The sequence below is a fragment of the Strix uralensis genome, chromosome 8, assembly GCF_047716275.1.
Source record: "Strix uralensis isolate ZFMK-TIS-50842 chromosome 8, bStrUra1, whole genome shotgun sequence".
Classification (NCBI taxonomy): domain Eukaryota; kingdom Metazoa; phylum Chordata; class Aves; order Strigiformes; family Strigidae; genus Strix; species Strix uralensis.
In genome coordinates this window covers 31,617,529-31,633,374 of record NC_133979.1, presented here as the reverse complement: position 1 = coordinate 31,633,374, position 15,846 = coordinate 31,617,529, and the positions used below count along the sequence as shown (strand labels likewise).

The 15,846-nt window shown below is 59.5% G+C and overlaps 1 protein-coding gene across 4 annotated transcripts; it reads left to right on the top strand.

Annotated features, from left to right (window-relative positions):
- Positions 1–1,056: 1,056 nt before the first annotated feature.
- On the top strand, positions 1,057–15,454 carry BRINP2 (BMP/retinoic acid inducible neural specific 2). Of its 4 annotated transcripts, none has more exons than XM_074877009.1 (8): positions 1,057–1,163; positions 8,078–8,445; positions 10,345–10,535; positions 10,695–10,885; positions 11,261–11,366; positions 11,725–11,961; positions 12,172–12,394; positions 12,745–15,454. In XM_074877009.1, exons 2-8 carry the CDS (start codon positions 8,144–8,146, stop codon positions 13,859–13,861), a joined length of 2,367 nt encoding a protein of 788 aa, XP_074733110.1. In that variant the 5' UTR covers positions 1,057–1,163; positions 8,078–8,143; the 3' UTR covers positions 13,862–15,454. The 4 variants fall into 4 exon arrangements, with proteins under 4 accessions (XP_074733110.1, XP_074733113.1, XP_074733112.1 ...); XM_074877011.1 differs by lacking the exon at positions 1,057–1,163 and adding an exon at positions 2,393–2,426; XM_074877012.1 differs by lacking the exon at positions 11,725–11,961.
- The last annotated feature ends 392 nt before the right edge of the window (positions 15,455–15,846 follow it).

Genomic DNA, 15,846 nt, shown 5'->3' with positions numbered 1-15,846 from the left:
GGGAGGTGTTTCAGCAGCACCGTCCCCTGTTGGCACCGGTTGGCCAGCAGAAACTATTAAAAAATCAGGAAAAATAAGCAGCGGTGCTCTGTAGGATGGGGCATGGCCCTCCTTTTGGGGGGCACAGGGAAACCCCTGTGGAGGGACCCCGCCAGACCCCTTCGCTGTTCTTTCACCAGGGGACATAAATTCGTTAAAAGAAGGGGTTTTTTCCTGAAAAAAAAAAGGTGCAACTGCATTATTCCAAAGGTGTCACCAAGAAGGTCCTCTCAAGCTCCTGTTTGGAAAACAGGGTGCATCCCTGAGAGGGATACCCCGCTAACGCCCAGCACCGCACCGAGAGGGGCAAAAAGGGGCTTGGTAGGAGGCGTGAATAATACATACAGATAAATAAAATATTTAAGAAGAAAACAGTAGAAAATTGTAAATCCAGCGTCACTGGTGGCACCCTCCTGCCGGTAACGCCCCACCCGTGACACCCTGACCCTCGGTGAGGGTTTACTGGTGTTGGCGGTGTAATTGGGCACGACCCAGATTCCTTCACGGCCCGGAGGGAGCCGGTGCCGCCGCACCCCAGCGCGCCACGGGGGCCTCGAGGCGGCGACCCCCGGCCCCAGGCGCCGTGGGGGGACCTACGTGTCCCTCCCGCGGGGATGGGCGGCTCTGGGGGCCGGGGAGGAGGGAGGGGGGAGGCCGGCGGGGCTCGGAGGCCCCCGCGGCTGTGCGGGCCGGGCAGCGGGCGGAGCGCCCACGGGCCGCGACCCCCGCGCCGTCCACGCGTGTCCCCCGCCGCGCCGCGCCGCGCCGCCCCGCCCTCAGCGCGGCACCGCCAATGGGAAGGCGCGAGGAGGCCGGCGGCGCCTTTGATTGGCTGGCGCCCCTGCATATATTATCGCGCGGCGGCGGCGGCGCCCGCGGAGCGCGGCGGGTCCCGGCGCGGAGCCGGCGGCGGGGGGAGCCCGATCGCGATCCCGGTCGCGGCGGCGGGCGCGGGATGGTGGCGGGGCCGCCGGGGGCCGCCTGCCCGCCCGGCGATGGGGCGGGGCGGGGCGGCCCGGAGGCGGCGGCGGGGCCGGGCCCGGGGCCGCTGAGGCGGAGCGGAGCGGGACGGGACGGCACGGAGAGGCGGCCGGTGCCCCGTCGGCGCTGAGCGGGAGCCTGGGGTGAGTCTTGCTGCGGGATCGGGGATGGGGGGGGGAAGGTGAGCCGGCGTGGGGACCCCGCCGGTGGGTGGGATGGCGGGCGGGGAGGGGAAGGAGCGGCGCGGGGGGAGCGGCGACCCCGCACGGCGCTGATCCCCGGTACCGCTGTGCGCGATGGGGGAGACGCGGCTCGGCCGCCGCCGGCTCGCTCGGTGACCTTGGCCAAGTTGCCTCCCCGCTCCGGGCTGGCTTCGGTGAGGACGGGGGTGGAGGAAGGCAAAGGGGCGCTCCCGGGCGGGATCCCCCCCCGGTGCCTGGTGCGGGGCCCGGCAGGTCCGGGGGGCTGCGAGCGGCCCGCTGGCACCGGGTGCTGGCAGGCTGTCGGGGCGAACAAGGTGCCCGGGAGGCGGGAAACCTGCTGCTGCTTGTGCAGGGTGCCCCGCTCCGAGGGAGATGCTGCGGGGAGCTGCCCCGGGACCGCGGGGACGGGGGGAGGGAGGTACCCCCCGAAATGCCGCGACACGGACTTGGGCACGTAGAAATCAGGAGGAGGGGGCCCCCGGTGCTACCGGCTCTCCCGTGGGAGCAGCGGCCCGAGGCGAGGAGCGGGTGACCTGTGGGATGGTGTTTGCCCACCCCCAGCGCTGCGTGGGGTTACAGCGCGGTGCGGTGACAGCAGCCCCCGGCAGCTCCGGGAGAACGGGGCGGGGGGGGACTGTGTGTCCCCGGCTGCGAGGCTCAATTCCCTTCACCGAAGACACTTTTTTTTTTTTTTCAGTAGGAAACCAAACTCTGGTTCTTTAAAGTACCGAGCTCGAGAGCATCAGCTCTCAGCACAGGGATGTTCACCCCGGCCTGCCCCTCCTCGGGGGGGGGCCCGCTCGCCGCCGCCCCCCAGGCTGCCTCGGGGCAGGGCTGGCGGGTCCCGGGGCCGGGGGTGGTGGGGGGGGCCGGGGCGCTGCGGGGCCGGGGGGACCCGCCGGCAGATGTCAGTGTCCCCCCTTCTGTCAGCAGCCAGGAGGGTCCCTACCAGCCCCGGGGATGTTGCGAGGAGGCCCCTGCACTTTTTTTCCCACGCGGAGCTGTTTTTGGTGGGGGGGTTCTGTGACAGTTGAGAGACCTGGGGAGCAGCAGGGTGCTGGGAAGGGGGGTGGCCCCACTCTGACACCCCACATCTCCTCCCTCTCTCTGCCCAGCACCAGCCACCCACCGCCTTCTTTACCCTGTGCTGCTAACACCGAGCTGCCGCCGCGCATCGCTGCCCACCCGTGACACTTGTCACCTGTGCGAAGGCAAGGGGGGGATGGGAGGAGCGGTCCTCGCCTTGCACTGCCCCCAGCTCCTGCATGAGGCCGGTACTCGGCTTGCGGGGTCCATCGGGGGGGGAAGGAGCCATCCTCTCCGGGGAGGGGGCTGCAGGATGCTCTTCCCTGGCCCCAGAGCCCCGTCTGCAGGGATGTTTCAGGCTGAGAGCTCAGCACAAGGAGGGGGGAGGCTGGTGGTGTTGCTGCTGCTGCTGCTGCCGTCGTCACCGCGGTGGGGGGAGTTGTATTTCACACATTGCTCTTTTAAGAGGCTTTCTGCCTGTGGGTGTGAAAGTCTCGGGTGGGCAAAGCCAGAGGGCAGAACACATGGTGCTGGTGCGACACGCTGCACGCAGCTGCTGTCTCCCCTGATGACAGCCCAGGCTTCATCTCATTTGATGTCTTATGCAAATCCTTAGCTCCCCGAGTCCTGGGATTTTCTGCTATTTTCTCTTACTCTCATCTTCAAGTGTCTTGCTCTTAAGGATGTGAAGAAAAGCTAATAAAAGGAGCCCGATTCATCAAGTCTTGCAGGTTTTTAAACCCGTCTCATGAGCTGGGGGGGGGGCGAAGGCAGTGACTTAAAGTCACCTAGAAATAGTGACTGAACAGCTACAGGGGGTGGTTTGCCAGAGCCTAGCGAGAATTGGTTCACAGCCACCACCGTGATCTTTAGCATCGCTGCTGGGACAGGGATGGCAGGCTCCGAGGTGACTGTCCCCACGCTCACTGCCTGGAGCTGCGTCTCCGCAGGCCGGGTGCCAGGCGGCTGACAGCACCCCGCCGTGCCCACTTTGCCAGCGATTACAGTGCTGCTGTCACTCCGGCGGTGCCTGGCTCGCTCTCTTAATTACCCCGGCAAATCAATGAGGCCCTGGCGCTTCCTTGGGAGCGTGCGGATGCGAGCCCGGCGGCTGCAGCTCATTGCAAACCACGACAGGGCCGGGGGGGCAGAGGAGGCAGCGGCGCAGGCAGGGCTGGGCACGACGGAGTTGGGTCCCACGGAGCCCCGAGCGAGGTTGGTGGCTCTGGAGCAAGGGGATGAGCATCCTGCAGGATTGAGTCCTTTGGGATTGTCCGTCCTGGGGGGTGCAAGCGGCAGAGCAAGAGGTGCCCTGGGTGCCTGCGTGAATTCACATAAGCAGGGCTCAGCTGAGTCAAGCCACTTCAGAAACTAAACTGCACTTAGCCTCTGCCCAGACTCTTTTAAGTGGCCTTAATTCAATATAGCTTTCCCGCGTTTAATGAGAAGGTGACTCAGTCACTAAGTTTGACGTTCATTCCCACTAAAAGGTATCTGCAGGGAGATTGAGACCCATCCCCATCGCTCCCTGCTCCTGCATGGATACACCTTTGCTCCTGCCATGCCCCAGGGACCAGCCCCCATGGCCGGGCATGTCCCACAGCTCTGCCACCAGCAGGTATCGCTCTGCCTGCTACAGACATCGGGTGCTGCTTTTGCTCCAGGCTTCGGCTCAGCCTTTACAGGGGGTAATGCCTAAGTTTCATGCTTCCCCACGGCACGAAGCAAATATCACCGCAGCCTCTACCCAGCACACGCTTCCCAGTTTATGTATCTCTAGATCCGCTCCTCAGCGTGAAAGGGCAGAAATCAATGTTAATGTCCCTGACAATTAGCTAACGTCTTAATTATCGAACTCGGCCTGATTAGTGGTGGAGCGCGTGGCTCTGGAGACGCCGTCGGCATGGAAGCAAGCAGGACCTCGGCATAACTTGGCAGGATGTTCCTGTTGTCACCGTTGGCTCCAAGGGCAGGAGAAAAAGGCTTTTGCAGCTCACCCAAGCTGCCTGCTGGGGACTCAAGCATCTCTGTCCACACCTTACACCATCCTGACTCGGTCTCTTGAGCCATTTTGGATGAAGACACCCACCACAGAAGCACTCCCGTTGCCATCTCAAGGGTGGGAGGGCACCTCTAGAAATTGCAATAAGCTAATTTTAAGATGCGGCTTGTGACAAGTGACGGTCTGGGCAGTGCATCGGCCCTCACTGGAGGGACACCGGGGCTTTCTGCTGCAGGCAATGGGGACACAGAGGGCTGCAACAAGATCAGGAAAACTTGGCCAGAAAGGAGGTTGTGGTCCTAGGAAAGTTTGCCAAGAATATTTGCATTGGCACTCTTCTTCCTTCGCTTTAAGGTTTTTATAGAGAGAGGAGGGGAAAAAAAATTAACAAGCTGGAAGTTTTCCAACTTTTGTGATGCAAAACCCTAAATCAAAAAAAAAAAAAAAGAGTAGTCAGATGCTTCTCATCAAATCTTCATTCTTTTGGATCAAGGAAAAGTGATTAGAAAGTTATTTCCAGCTCTAGTAGTAAGGTCAAGGGGGTTACTCGTTTCCAAAGAATGCTGGTGTGAGCAGACAGAGGTGCACCCTGATAAGCATTGCCCCCAACCCTGCAGAGCAGCAGCAGCAGCCACTCGGCAAGACCAGAGGCCCCCCATGCATCTGTGGGACTATACGGAGCTATAGCAATTTCTGCATGAACTTATTTTATATAACCCCGATCGATACGAGCAAATAAATTAGCCCAGCTAACGATGGTGCGGGAAAGCTGCTCCTCAGGGATAAGCTTGCTGTGTAGCTCAGCGCAGCCCCCGTTGCTGGCTCTCCTGCCCGCGGTGGCTTGCCTGCTCCTGCCTGACTTGGGGCTTCAAGTTTCTGTTGGCAAGGATGCTCGTGTGCGTCAGCGCCCGTCCCCAAGCAAGAGCCCGCCTCGGAGGTGCCAGCACTCACGGTGTAAATAAGAGGCAGGTGTGAATAAGAGCTCATTTAGCAAGGTTGGAAACTTTGCTGCTTTAAGGGATTCTGCATGCCAGGAGGGGACTTTTGCTGGATTTGCACCAGCCAAGCGCTGGAAATACCCAATTCTGACTATTTTTATTGCTCTGTAGTAAAACATGAGGTGACAAGGAAACGTCTCACGTTCAGCCATGAATCTTGGAATAAGCTCCCCGGAGAAGGCAGCAGAGCAAGCTGAAATGGTTTAGCTGATCTGGGGACTGCAGCCCTAGGGAAGAGGTGGCCCAAGGTGGCTCCATCCCCAATATCTGTCCCCACAAGGGTGGCCCAGAAGAAGTTTGCTGCCTTGAGCTGTGGTGCTGGGCGGGGAGGTGGGAGAGGAGGTTTGGAGGGGAAGGACAGCATGGGGAGCCCCTCTTGGGGAAGGCACGTGGGGGTGTCCCCCGTGGTGGTGGCAGCAAGGGGCTGGTCAGTGCTGGTGGAAAGCTGTTGGCACCCAGGATGGTTTGCTGGAAGAGACAGTGCTCTGCCTGATCCCCCCCCAAAAAAAATCCCCTCCTCTGAATCAAAGGAAGGATGCTTCCACATCCTCCTGATTTACACCGGGAAAGCCTCAGGGAGGGAAGCTCAGTGACTGGTGCAAGACCACCTGTACCAGTCTGTGGTGGTGTGAAATGGCGATGGATGAGGCCAGTTTCCCAGAGCACTCATAGAAAAGCATCCCCTTGGCTGTACAGACCCGGGTAGAGGAAGAGGGGAGAGGGGGCAGGGGGCCAGCCAGGGAGCAGCCCAGCCCCACTTCAGCTGGAGGTGGTCAGGAGCCACCTAAAAGCCACAGATGATGACAGGGGACAAGGAGATCGGCCGTGCCAAGCCTGTTTGTGGTGCAAGTGGCCGGCTACCTAGTGTGCCAGCTACTTAAGCAAGGTGTTTTGCTGGCACAGCCATATTTAATGCTACAAGCAGTGTGTTTCCATGAGCAGGGTTTAGAAAGATGCTGTTCAAGGATCTTTCACCTCAGCTTCTCAGCCGAGAGCCGGAGTGCTGCTTTCCTCCCTGCTATAGGGGAGAGGGACCCTCCTGGGCACAGCAGCTTGTCCCGGCTCCCTGGGTCACCCCGTACAGGGCAGCAGCAGGACCCACGGCTGCAGGGCAGTGGCGGGCAGAGAGGGTTTAGTCCCTTTGGTCCCCAGGCCACCTCAATTTTAATTGCATCTGCAGGTATTCCTGGGCAGGAGAGCAAGGTGCTTGCCTGTTTCAGGCAGCTGCTGCATCCCGGCTGCCTGCTTTCCCCTGGCCCAGCTTTGGTTGCAGGCAGGAAAGCAGGCAGGGAGGATTTCAGAGCAGCCAAAGTGCCTCAGCTGCTCAGCCATCACCCACACGTGGCAGCGCATGAGCAGCTCCGTGAGCAGCCGACATCGGGTCCTGCCACGTTTTGGCAGGGACAGATGCCCCCTCCAACACTTGAGGTGCAGAGTGAGGACACCAGCCTGACACTGGGGGCTCCCCTGCCCACCCCGATGTGGGGGCCTGTTCGTTTGGGCCAGGATTTGGCCACATCGTGGCCACGGGGGACTCCACATGCCAGGAACAGGAGGCAATGACCGGTGTGTTATGTGGCTGCCTGCAAGGTTGGGAGAAACCAGGGTAATACACGGAATGATAGTGCGAGGGGGGACAGAAAAAACCCTGCCTGCTGCTCCTGCCCGCCCCTGCCCACCCTGCTGCCCCGGCACTCCCAATCTGGTGATGTGAAAATCTCAGCTTTTGTTTAAAATTAACAGGGCCCCAGCCTCACGGGCTGAGTGAGAAGCTGAGAAAGTGTAATCAAAGTGCACCCTTAAGGGTTTAAAAATAGAAGAGAGGGAGGAAAAAAAATTTGAAAAAATAATAATACATGTTACAGCACGATGATTCATCTGGCAAATCCCTGTTTGGGAGAACGTGGGGCTGGTGTGTGCTCAGCAGGGGCGAGCGTTTGGGCTCCAGGCCCCCACCAGCCACCCTCCTGGAATAAAAATCGCCTCCCCTGGAAGCACTGCAGTGATGGGTTCCCTATTTTTAGGCAAACAGCAGGACACCTCACGTCGCCCTGGCTCTGCCAGACCTTGCAGCTCCCCTTCACTTGCAAATTCAGGCTCTGGCCCCAGGACCGCTGCTCCCAGCAAAGCTCCATCTTCACTCCCGCAGGTACTGCCACACTGGGCTATGAGAGCAGAAAGGTCTTGGCTTGAGATAAACACCAATTGCATTTGAAACACCACCACAATCATCCCAGCCAGCCTTGGGGTGGACCTCCATCCATCCGTCCATCCATCTGTCCATCCATCATCTCAGCCACCGGCAGGATGCAATGTCAAGTCTAACATTAACCACACACAGCTCAACCCATACTTAGAGAAGCTATTTTTTTCCAGTTCCCTATGCTTATTATTTTTTAGCCCCCCTAAAATAAGCTGCACATGCTTATGATGGCATCCCCAAAGTGCAGGGTGCAGAGACAGGCCACTGTCCCCACCGCACGGGCACCCCATAGCAGCAAGCTTGGCTCACCGGGCTGATGCACTGCAGAGAAAAACATAAAGAAAAAGCCAGAAATTTCTCAAACAGGCACTAGCCAGGTTTTCATTTCAGCAGCAGCCAGCACCCCTGACCCTATAAACTCTCCTGTGGCACAACCGGTCCATGCCCGATGCGTGGCTCTCCCCAGAGCACAGCTTTCCCTTCAGCAGCATCCCCAAAGCAAACCTGACCTTCCCTTAGCTCGTGGTTGCACCTGGTTCATATCCATGTCGACCTGACCCCCTCTGACACCTCGCCCTGTGCCGCCAGCCTCACAGGCTCCCCGCTTCGCGCGGTGCCGTTGCAGGGCAGGACTGTCCCGGAGGATCGCCACGGGGTGAGAGAATGAAGAAGCCGGTCGGGCGGCAGCAGGATGGGGTGGCAGGACCTCCCGCGTGCTGACGGGCCCCCGCCGATGCTCCCGTGGCCACTGGCCCTCCTGGCCCTGAGCGCGTGCTGCCGCTGGGGGGTGGCCGGCGCGGCGGGCAGCACGGTGCCCCAGCAGCATGCTGCCCCCGCAACCCCTTCGTCCTCCTCCTCATCCTCCTCTTCCTCTGGCCGGGCACCCCTCGACTGGCTCCTCACCGACCGCGGACCCTTTTACCGAGCCCAGGAGTACGTGGACTTCATGGAGCGCTACCGGCAGGGTTTCACCACCAGGTACAGGATCTACAGGTGAGAGGCTGTGGGTGCCCCGGGAGGGAGCTGTGGTGTGGGGGGCTGTGGGGGGCACGGCAGAGTGGAGAGGGACCCGCTTTAATCCGCACGAGTGGACCTCCGCCTGTGGGAGGAGGCTGCCCATCATGAGAGACAGTGAGCAGGGGTATGTGAGATGCTTCTTTCCCAGGGAGTATAACAGCTGTTCCCCAAGATGGGCTGGGATGGGCTCCAGGCAGGATTTGCCCCGAGCCAGGAGTGATTTTGTGTGCAGGTTGAGATGGGGTCAGCCCTGATGGTCAGAGGCGTGGAGGGATGCTCCTTTGAGGGATGCTCCTTTTATCCTTTTGCCACGCACAGAGACATCTCTGTGCTGAATTACTGACCCTGCCTGGACTGCCAGCCATCTGGGGCTGGGATGCTGCTGGGGCTCGCAAAAAGCCACCCTGACTGACCCCTGGCATGTCCCCACTGCTGTCACCCCATAGACTGCAGCAGTGGGATGCTACATGTGTGGGGACCAATGCTGGAGGGGGCTTCTTGCCAGTAGAGAACCAGATTTGGCAGCAGTAGGGTCCAGTGACCCCAGCAAAGGGCCACCCCATGACAGCCAGTGTGGGAAACCCACTCCACAGCCTCCAGGCAATAATTGGGGCTGTCACCTCCTGTTAACGAGCCCTTTCCCCTTCCTTCCATCGCTGGCGCCAAGCCCTGGGGGTTCCAGCAGCGGAGCAAAGCCCGGCCACTGCCTCCCTGGGGGAGGTGACGTAGGTGCCGGGATGGCAGCCTTGTTACGCAGCCTGGCACCCCCAGAGAGCTCCTCTCCCCCCTCGCCCCTTTCCTATGCACTGACGCTGCCATGCCAAGGGACTTGCATCCTCCAGGGATGCTGCTGGTGACGGTGGTGGGATGGGAAAGAGCAGCCGGAGGGACAGCGGTTGGCTCCGGGTTTGCTTTGCCTGTGGTATGGGATACGGGGGGAACGGGTGCAGGGGCTCCTGGCCCCCTGGCCCCACGTGCCCCAACACCCAGGGAGTGTGAGTGCAAGGGGAGAGGCAGCATCCTCCCCTCCCTCAGCCCCAGCTCTGCTCCTGGCCCCAACATCCCTCTTCCTGGGCCCAAAAATCATAATGAGAGGCCACCCAGCACCTGCTGAACCCCTCAGCTGCTTTACACCTATCCACCCCTCTCCCCTCTTCCCTCTCCCACCTTTCCCAGCCAGCCCCAATTAAACTGTCTGAAAGCCACCACCTGGTTTTAATTAGAGAAAAATGCCGAAGATTAGGCTGAAATGGGCCACTGGTTGTTTACTGGGCTACTGGTTGTTCCAAGCAGAGGCAGGCTGGCAGCTCCCCGCCCAGGGCCAGGCAATGCTGGGGGGCTGGTGGGGCACATTCACAGCCTCCAGGGCTACAAGGGGACCCACCCCCAACTCCACCACACCCAATGCCTCCAGCTTCCTACAAAACGCTGCCGATACTTAAAACCATGAAGCTCCCACATGTTGGATTTTCACCCAGATCTGTAGGCATGGGGATGGAGGATGGATGAGGCCCATCCAGCCCAGCGGGCTGGAAAAGGCTCTGGCCCTGCCCTGGGCTGTGATTAATGCCTGCCGGAGGTGCCTGATTAATCAATATCAGGCATCTCCGCTGCTTGTAGCTTGTTATCATCATTGATGGCTTAGGGAGGGACGAGGCTTTCGTCCTGGCTGGATCTATAGCTGGCGAGTGCACACAGTGGGTCTTTCACCTCCGTCGCGGCGATGGGGAGGTCGGGATGGTCCCAATGGGAGTTTTTCCACCTACTGATCCCCTACCTCGAGGTGGAAACTGGGGACAGTGGAGGGGACTGCATGCGTCTGGCATGGCCGGACTGGCTTTGAACCCTCTCTCCACCACCGCTCTCCTCCTGCAGAGAGTTTGCTCGTTGGAAGGTGAATAATTTGGCCTTGGAGAGGAAAGACTTCTTTGGCCTGCCACTTCCCTTGGCCCCTGAATTCATCCGCAACATCCGCCTGCTGGGACGCCGACCCAGTCCCCAGCAGATCACCGACAGCCTCATTAAAAAGTATGGGACCCACTTCTTGCTCGCCGCCACGCTGGGAGGTGAGTGCTGGTGGGTGCTCGCTCCCTGATCGCTTCCCTGGCACAAGGCAGCGTGCAGAGGAGGGAGGGTGGGAAAATAAGCACCGCAGGAGAAATATGGCCACGAAGGGGAATGGGGGGAGCCCCACAGCACCCCAAAAGAATCGTGTGTCCCTCCAGGAGAGGAGTCCCTGACCATATTTGTGGACAAGCGCAAGCTGAGCCGGAGGGCAGAACCCACCGGGGGGGCCGGGAACAGCTCTGGGGTCTCACTGGAGACCCTGCACCAGCTGGCAGCCTCCTACTTCATCGACCGGGAGAGCACACTGCGCCGGCTCCACCACATCCAGATCGCCACGGCTGCCATCAAGGTAGGCGAGGGTGCGAGGGAGAGGGCAGCACGGGGAGACAGTGGCCCCAGGCCTCAGCAGTAGCCCCTCCAAGGTGGGCTATGACACCCTAAAGCAACATTGCACCCCGGGGAGGGGCGAGCAGGCAAAGTTAGGACATCTGCGTTATTTATGGGAAATTGGGCACGCTAATGAAGGCACATTTTTCAGCCAGGGCTGCTGCCTGTCAACAAGCCAATTAGCAGGCAATTAGTTCTCCTCCCCAAGCATCTCTTTGCTATGGAGAGTGGGGCACAGCAAGCGTGGCCAGGGGTTATCTGCAGCACTTCGGGTGGGGTGGCATGCGCCCTGGGTCCCCTCCTGTGTCCCTGAGCACCTGCGGGTCCCCCCCCTTAGGTGACCGAAACACGGACGGGGCCGCTCGGCTGCAGCAACTATGACAACCTGGACTCAGTGAGCTCCGTCCTGGTGCAGAGCCCCGAGAACAAAGTGCAGCTCCAAGGTAGGACTGGGCTGGTGGGGACATGGTGATGGACAAGTGCCACCATGGGATGCTTGCGGGTGCGCAGGGGGCCACAGGGGAGGATGCTGGCTCGAGATGCTGCTTTTAATTTAAGGGCTGGGGAGGAGGGGCTATGAAAATAATCAAAGCTGGGCAGGATGAGGTTGTTGCTTGTCTGCCAAGAGGAACCAGGATCGATGCAGAGCCCAGACAAGCGGCTCCACAGCAAATTGATATGAAAATCATGCGAGGGTGGGAGCCTGGGGTGGGGGAAGGCTTGCTCCCTCCTCATTCGGGTGATGTTTTTGAGGGGCTCTGCGTGTGCCCTGATGCTCTTGCGGCTGCCTCCCGCTCGCAGGGCTGCAGACGGTGCTCCCCTCCTACCTGCGGGAGAGGTTCGTGGCAGCTGCCCTCAGCTACATCGCCTGCAGCTCAGCCGGGGAGCTGGTGTGCCGCCGGAGCGACTGCCGCTGCCAGTGCCAGCCCACCTTCCCCCGCTGCAACTGCCCTGAGGCTGATGTCCAGGCGCTGGAGAACAGCCTGACCCAGCTCCAGCGAGCCTGGGAGAGCCACCACGGCCAGTTTGAGGAGTCAGGTGAGGCTGGGGAGACCCCACCAAGCACCTCCTTCCCTGCAACCCCTCCTTTGGGAGCACCCAGGCTGGGTGGTGCAGCTCCAGGGCAGGATCCAGGGTGGTCATCTCACCATGAAGATCTGAGAGCCCAGGTGGAGGGAGGTTGCCTCCAGCCCTACCTTCAGCACTTGCTCTCCTGAGTCTGCTGATGCCACCTCTCTCCCCCTACAGAGGAGTTTCAGGCCCTGGTGAAGAGGCTCCCCGGGGACCGTTTCCTGAACAGGACAGTCATCTCCCACTTCTGGGCCATGGACCTGGACGTCCAGCATCGCTACCAGCAGCTGGGCACCAGCTTGAAGCTGCTCTCCAGGAAAACCCACCGACTCATCCGACGGCTCTTCAACCTCAGCAAACGCTGCCACCAGCAACCTCGCTTCAAACTGCCGAAGGAGAGGTAGGGTGCCACGGCATCCCCACCCCACACCAGGGACACTGCTCAGACCCCCGAGGGGGTTCAGACCCAAGGCCCACCTCCCCGTGGATGGAACTGGAGGAGCTCCTGCCTTGCTGGAGGGATGCCCAGGGGTGAGCAGGCAGGAGGGGAAGCTGTGCCACCCTGGGATGTGGCCCTGAGAGGTTGGGTCCAAGCCTGGAGGTAGCAGATGGGGCTCGATTCATGGGGGGCCACCAGCAGTGCAGGAAAGTGGGCACAAGGTGGGCAGCTCTTCCATCCTTAGGGAAGGTCAGTCACGCCCCAAAAGATACCATGTAAGCACCTCTTATCCCGTGTCTCTTCTCCACCAGGTCCCTCCCTTACTGGTGGAGCCGTGCACAGTCGCTCCTGTACTGCAGTGAGACCACTGTGCCTGGGACCTTCCTGGAGGAAAGCCACAGCTGCACGTGTCCCCCCGACCAGCCCTCCTGCCAGGGCTCCATACCGTGTGCCTTGGGCGAGGGGCCAGCCTGCGCCAGCTGTGCCGAGGACAACAGCACCCGCTGCGGGACCTGCAACCACGGCTACGTGCTTGCCCAGGGCTTCTGCCGCCCCGAGGTGGCTGACTCGCTGGAGCACTATCTGGGGCTGGAGACAGACCTGCAGGACTTGGAGCTCAAGTACCTCCTGCAGAAACGGGACAGCCGCATCGAGGTGCACTCCATCTTCATCAGCAACGACATGCGCCTGGGGAGCTGGTTTGACCCCTCCTGGAGGAAGCGTATGCTCTTGACCCTGAAGAGCAACAAGTACAAGCCTGGGCTGGTTCATGTGATGTTGGCCCTCTCCCTGCAGATCTGCCTCACCAAGAACAGCACGCTGGAACCTGTCATGGCCATTTACGTCAACCCCTTTGGGGGAAGCCACTCGGAGAGCTGGTTCATGCCCGTCAGTGAGGGCAGCTTCCCAGACTGGGAAAGGACTAACGTAGATGCCTCTGCCCAGTGTCAAAACTGGACGCTCACCTTGGGCAACAAGTGGAAGACCTTCTTTGAAACGGTCCACGTCTACTTGCGGAGCCGCATCAAGTCTCTGGATGACAGCTCCAATGAGACGATCTACTATGAACCCTTGGAGATGGCAGATCCCTCCAAGAACCTGGGGTACATGAAAATCAACAGCTTGCAAGTCTTTGGCTACAGCCTGCCCTTTGAACCGGATGCTATCCATGACCTGATCCTTCAGCTGGACTACCCCTATACCCAGGGATCCCAGGACTCGGCCATGCTCCAGCTGTTGGAGATCAGGGACAGGGTGAACAGGTTGTCACCCCCTGGCAAAACCCGCCTCGACCTCTTCACGTGCTTGCTCCGCCACAGGCTCAAGTTGGCCAACAATGAGGTGGTGAGGATCCAGTCCTCCTTGAGGGCCTTCAACGCCAAGCTGCCCAACGCGGTAGAACAGGAGACAGGCAAGCTGTGCAGCTAACAGCCAGAGCTGCTCCGATCTCAGAGCGAGGGGGCTGGGAGAAAGGACTCCCCGAGGCAGGGGAAAAAAAAAAAAAACAACCTAAAAAATTAAATCAAGGCCTTACCTTAGTGCCAACCGCGTGCTTCCATGGTACACCCAGCGACTGGCCAAAGAGATGCAGGGCTTGAGTGGATGGAGGACACTATGGAGGAGGGATGGCTCACACAGCGCAGATAGGCTCCGAGCATGGGGACGATGCCAGCACAGCTGTCCTGTTGGTGGCTGGGGGGATGTGGCCTGGTCAGAGGCAGCTGCTGGCCCTGATGGAGCAGATGCCCAACCCGCCACGAGGATCCTCCAGCGGAAGCCTCCTCGACATCCCAACTTTTGTAGTCTTTTTAAGAGAGGTTTCTACCAGCGCCTTCATTTTGGCATCGCCTAAGACCCTTCCTGCATCCATGCCCTTGCACACGGCATTGGGGGGGACCACACCACAGGCCCCCGAGACCCAGCAGATCTCTCCTGGGGCCTCTCCACGAGCATCTCGCGCCTGCTGCGGTACCGAGGCATCATCACCCCTTGTGTGGGAAGGACCTGGCACCCACCCCATGGATGCTGCCATCACAGACATCGGCGGAGACCTCTGGGCCGCAATTCCTTACAAAAGAAAAAAAAAAGATAAACCTAAAACAAAAGAAAGAAAGAAAGAAAAAGTTTTATTTATGTATTTATTTATTTGTTTTGTTTGGGAAGGGTTTTTTTAAGCCTATTTATTTGGGGAGTGTAATTTCTTGTCAGTGGCTCCAGCCAAGAGACATCTTAGTAAAATGTATCTGTTTAATATATTTTTTAAAAAATGCCTTTTTTGAGCATAAGAGCAACCAAAACCAACTGAAATTAAAAAAAAAAAAAAAAAAAAGAACAGTTACTGTCATCTCTGGCCCTGGCTTTTCCCTTGCTGTGCAGCAGGAGGGGAGGGCGAGGAGGCTGCTGTGCGTGTCCGGCTGCCAAGTCCCCCCCGTGCCTCCGCACCGCCCTGCTCTCTGGATTTCAGCCAAGCCTCCCAAGGAGGGGAGATGCCACTGCATGGGCTGGCCATCTGTCTCCTGTCCACATCTTCATTAACTTGGAGGGACGGGGTTCTGAGGTGGCCCATTAAGACCATCGGATGTGCCTGGAGCCAGGGAAGGATCCTGCCTATACCTGGAGCCATCAGCTCCTGTCTGCTCCCCCCAACTCTCACCTTTCCTCCCAGCAAGATGTCTGGAGCAGATGCTCCCCGAGCTGGTGGGAAGGACCTGTGTGGCACCAGCCACATCTCATGTCCAACCTCCTCCTGGTCCTATGTAAACATCCACCATACCTCAGCGTGAGCAGTGCTGCAGCTCAATTGCCCGCTGTGGCACATGCCAACTCTTTGGACCCTTGGGAGCTTCACTTGATAACCCTTAGCTCTGGTATGGGAAGAGATAGGGGATATCTGACCCCCAGCCACTCTTTCTGACCAGTTACAATTGTATAGGCAGGTATGACAGTTGTCTCTGTGTCCTAGCTCTATTGCTTGGTCTGTATACATAGGTTGCTCCATACTTTTGGTACCTTCATTGACCTCAAGGCCTTCTCATTCATCACCCTCTTAGAAAGGAGCCCAAACCAGGCACAACCCATCCTGGACACCTCCCTCTGCTACACCCAGTGCAGGCATCAAGAGGCAGGTTTTCCTGAGGCCAGCACCTCCAGCAGCCTTGCCGCTGGGGAGCCAATGGCATCTCCAGTGCCCACTCAGCTCAGCCCAGCGAGCCAGGGTGAAGAGACAGGCAGCGGGGGCAGACGAGCTGGCAGCTGATAGCTTGGTGGAGCCCGGCTCCCCTCCCTCCTTCCCGGGTGCTGCTGCTGCTGCCGTGCTCGGTGCCTGACCAGAATATCAAGCAGCGGCACTGCCCGGCTGTTGGATGGAAACGCTGGGTATCCAGACAAGTGGAGCTCACCGCTTTGGCAGCTGC